Source organism: Nematolebias whitei, chromosome 20 (assembly GCF_014905685.2).
Source record: "Nematolebias whitei isolate Nwh7 chromosome 20, NemWhi1, whole genome shotgun sequence".
Classification (NCBI taxonomy): Eukaryota; Metazoa; Chordata; class Actinopteri; order Cyprinodontiformes; family Rivulidae; genus Nematolebias; species Nematolebias whitei.
Window position 1 is genome coordinate 917,833 of NC_056517.1, and position 4,114 is coordinate 921,946.

At 39.0% G+C, this 4,114-nt stretch overlaps 1 protein-coding gene across 1 annotated transcript in view; it reads left to right on the forward strand.

Annotated features, from left to right (window-relative positions):
* The window catches only part of dpp6a (dipeptidyl-peptidase 6a), a 273,957-nt gene that overhangs the window by 159,930 nt on the left and 109,913 nt on the right, over nucleotides 1–4,114 (forward strand). The window contains exon 2 of the mRNA XM_037694173.1: nucleotides 1,242–1,356. Within this exon, the coding sequence (XP_037550101.1) occupies nucleotides 1,242–1,356 (115 nt within the window). The remainder of the gene's footprint in view (nucleotides 1–1,241; nucleotides 1,357–4,114) is intronic.

The following is a 4,114-nucleotide window of genomic DNA, read 5'->3' on the forward strand; positions in this document are numbered from 1 at the left end:
AGTATCTAGCTTAGCTCAGCTTTATAACTTTAACCCCACACTTTGCTCTTTTAATTGAGAAAGCTCCTCGGATGTGAAACGAAACGTCTTCAGTTACAAATGAATTCCAGTTGTTTCTGCTTTTACACTTGTTTGGACAAAAATGTAAGTGTTCGCATAATAAGTGCTTGAATAGAACACAGCTGGATTTCATTTCATCTCTCCTCAAGTCCGCTTCTTCAGTGTAAATAATAGGTTGAGGTTTGTTTCAGTTTATCATCATCAAAACCTGTTTGTTTGGTTTGTTCTGATGATATGTGAAAGTTATTTTTTTTAACTAAGTTCTGATATTCAGTGAGTCATATACCCATGATGGTAGAATTTCTGCAGGATGTTTTTTTGTTAAAGTCTTATTGAAAAATTAATTTTATTTTCTTCTTTGTAACTTTTACAATGGTATGATTGCCACAATTTATTCTAGGAAAGGATATGATTCAAAACTTTCAGTAACTAAGATAAAGGTGGAATCCAGCTGCTCCTGACTGGATGTTTGGAGAATATTCAGAGCTGCTGACTGGTCTGGAGTTGGTCCTGTAGTATTTAGTACAAACCTTTAACTCGTTTAATCATTCCTTGAACCACCTGCTGCACATGGCCAAATGTCAAATCTGTTTTACACTATTTTGCAACAGAAATGCTGAATTTGCATTCTTCAAACTGTACCTACATTTTATACTTATAGTGATGCCTAAATATGTTCATTTATCTGTGGATTTGTAGGTTAGACGGGAAAAAGTAGAATAAAATCGACATATATGCTTCAAGGTTGCTCATTACCCCCAAACCGTTCTGCCAGCTCCAGAGCTGATCTCAGCATCGTCGTTAAGCGTGCAATTCACTACCGTGTCATATGCTCCATTTTTATCTGTCACGTTGGTTTGTGCATGATGGCTGCTGATCCTTGGCTCATTAAGAAGTCTCACCCTCCTCTGCTTGCTGCTGCTCTTGCTGCCACTATCGCATCTCCTTGAAACGCTGCGACTCTGACTCATGTTTGTCCTTGACTGACACCCTCATCTTTTCTTCCTAGGAGCTTTCCATACTTGCCCCCACTTATCCAGATTTCTGATTTGTATTTTGCACTTCTCTTATTATTTTTTCCTCATTAACTTTGCCCTCATTTGTTCTGTGTATATGCTGATTCTCCCTACTGATCATATTTCCACTGACCGTTTTTTTCCTCTTCTCTGTCATCTCGGCAGGAGCTGGTGGGCAGTAACCCTCCGCAGAGGAACTGGAAGGGAATAGCGATCGCCCTCCTTGTCATTCTGGTCATCTGCTCGCTGATCGTCACCTCCGTCATCCTGTTGACACCAGGTACATGGCGCAGGACAGAAGGGGGAGGGCGCCACCACTGCATACACTTCACGTTGCTCTATTTACACAGCTATTGTTATGCACAGACATACCCATTAGAGTTCACAATCAATCTCTGCACAAACAACACGAAGAACAAAGCACAAGTGTCAGTGTTTCTCTGTCCTTGTGTGACCCGGGCACCGGTGCAGTGTTTGGACTGTTGCCCTAATATCACTCTGTACGTCCGAATGGGTGCTCTTGCTTGAACAAATTTAGTCAAGGTCAATAAAACTCATTGAATTTAGCTTGTGGAACATTACTTTGTTCTTAAATAGGTCCCTCATGTGCCCCTGCACTTGGTCACATCCTTTTTGTTGTTGTCTGAGTTTCACTTGGTTGTTTTAAAGCATCCAAGTTTCATTTGTGTCTGACCTTCAGGCTTCCTTTCTTTTGCAGGTTTAATCAGTAGAACATCTGTTTGCATTCAGGCTCATAAAGCTCCTTGAAATGGTTTTATGCACTGCCACCGTGGAATCAGTTAATATAGCTGTCAGTCTATGAGCTCTATAATTAATTTATAACAACAGCTCGACCTTGTTTATGATGCTGTGTCTTGGAAAATTGCAAGTAATGTTTCCTAAAATGTTGAAAGTGGGGTGGCAAAGCAGGGTCACTGACTACAAAAGGATCTAAGTTCATTTACCTTTCTGTGTGTAATTAATGGTTTTAGAAAAGTTTGAGACCCTGTTTACACGAGAACAACCTCTGGAAAAGTTAGTGTTTTTTCAATGTTTAAACACAAACAAGTGGGTTTGCATGAGAACACTGTAGTATGTTGCCAGATAAGAAATTATGAACTAGTGCTGTCGCTTTAAAATGAAAGTATTTTGACCTAAACTGTCATATGTGCTGAGTCAGCATGTTGTAAGATGAACTGTGTATTGTGTTTGGAGAACATGTGCTCAGAAAAGGAGGGTGTAACTCAGACCTTTTAAATTTATCTGGCAACCCTGATGCCAGGCTCAGCTGCATTCATCGGGCATGCAGCGTCTGCATGATCAGTTACGTTCAAACTGGTGAACCCACTAACGTCTCTTTGGACCCTGGATTTTATTGGTTTTGCTCCTACATCCTGAAAAATGGTGAGCAGCACAAAAACATTCTGCTCTTTGTCATTTATTATAACTGTTGTTAGTGCAGAAAAACTTTGGACTGCAGACGCCTGTAGTGTACATGTGCAACTTCACACTTGTGGAGCATTTCATATCTCCGCGGGGGGTTCCCCTGAAAATCTCTACTCTGAGATCTGAATTCAGAAACTTTCGGTTTCAGAGAGAACGACGGCTGCTGTCGTGTAACTGAACGGCCGAACCGCAGCATAAAAGCTGCAGTTTCACTCCAAAAAGGTGTCATGTAAACACAACCTAAAAGTACCACCAGTGTACAACTCAATGTAATGTCAGGCTGCAGTGCAACGTGGCTTAAACTGTGTTTCCCTTTTTCTTGCTCTGACCTGGTCTTGGTCTGAGTTGTTGCTGATGAACTGGAACAAAACAAAATAGAGAGTTTGGAAAAAAATGATGACCAAGCAAGGGTGTACTCTCTCTTATTTTTTTACCTTGTCTCAAAACGTCCTCTGCGTCCTTTACTTGTTCAAACAGAAACATTGTCTCCACTTCAAGTCTCCACACAGACTGAATTTCTTATCCTGTTGAATCTCAAAGACTCTCCACTGAAGGATATTTTGTTTTTGAAAAGGTTATTAGTATTAATAAATGTACTGGCCTTGTCAAAGTTGGTTTTAAAAGTTGATCTGAATTAATTAGGTGTGCGGAGACACAGAATAGAGCCTGAAGATGCTGTGACTCTGTAATTCATTCCTCAAGGACATTGGTTTGCTTGTGCAAAAACTTTTTTTAACTCCTTCTTGGGGTTATCACATGTGGGATGAATCCCTAAATTCTAATACGTTTAAAAGATGTCTTTTTTTGCTCACAATATTAAAAAAACATATCCCCAAAACATTTAGGCCAAACAGGTAAGCATTTTTGGAAAATATTTTGTTAATTACAATAGTTTTTGTAGGAGTGAACCAAAAAAAAAGAAGAAAATCAATCGAGTGACCGTTTGCTTTCAAACAACATCGATTCTTATGCATCCACTTGCACAAAGTCAATCATTTTGTAGGATTGAATTCCCGTGAATGAGTAAACCAATTGCATCAAACAGGTGCTAATGATCATCATTTTCATGTGTAGGTTGAAACACTCATTAAGTGAAACAGAAACAGCTGTGCTTAAACTGGACGAGGAACAGCCAAACTTTACTACCAACTATACAACCCCTGGTAAAAATGATGGCATCACCACTTTTGTAGGATGCCCCCTCAATTGTTTAACTTTGCAATAAAATAAATCTTGTCAACAGGTCTCTCTTGTAAATGAGTCCTCGAGGCTCAGTGACACTAACCTGTATAAATAAAGGTTGAACTGAATTGAATTGCATTGTCACAAAACCAAATCAGTTTTCAAAATTCCAACCCTCTGGCTTTAGGAAACAATAAAATAAAAATATATATAAGTGTTTTAGTCAGTCACCGTTGCTTTCATTTATCAAGTAGAGGAAATAAATGGTAAACTGACTATACAGCACCTTTCTATCTTATCAAGATACTGCCATTCATGCAGCACTCTACTACAGGTCCTTCTCAAAGAATGAGCATATTGTGATAAAGGTCATTATTTTCCATAATGTAATGATAAAAATGAAACTTTCA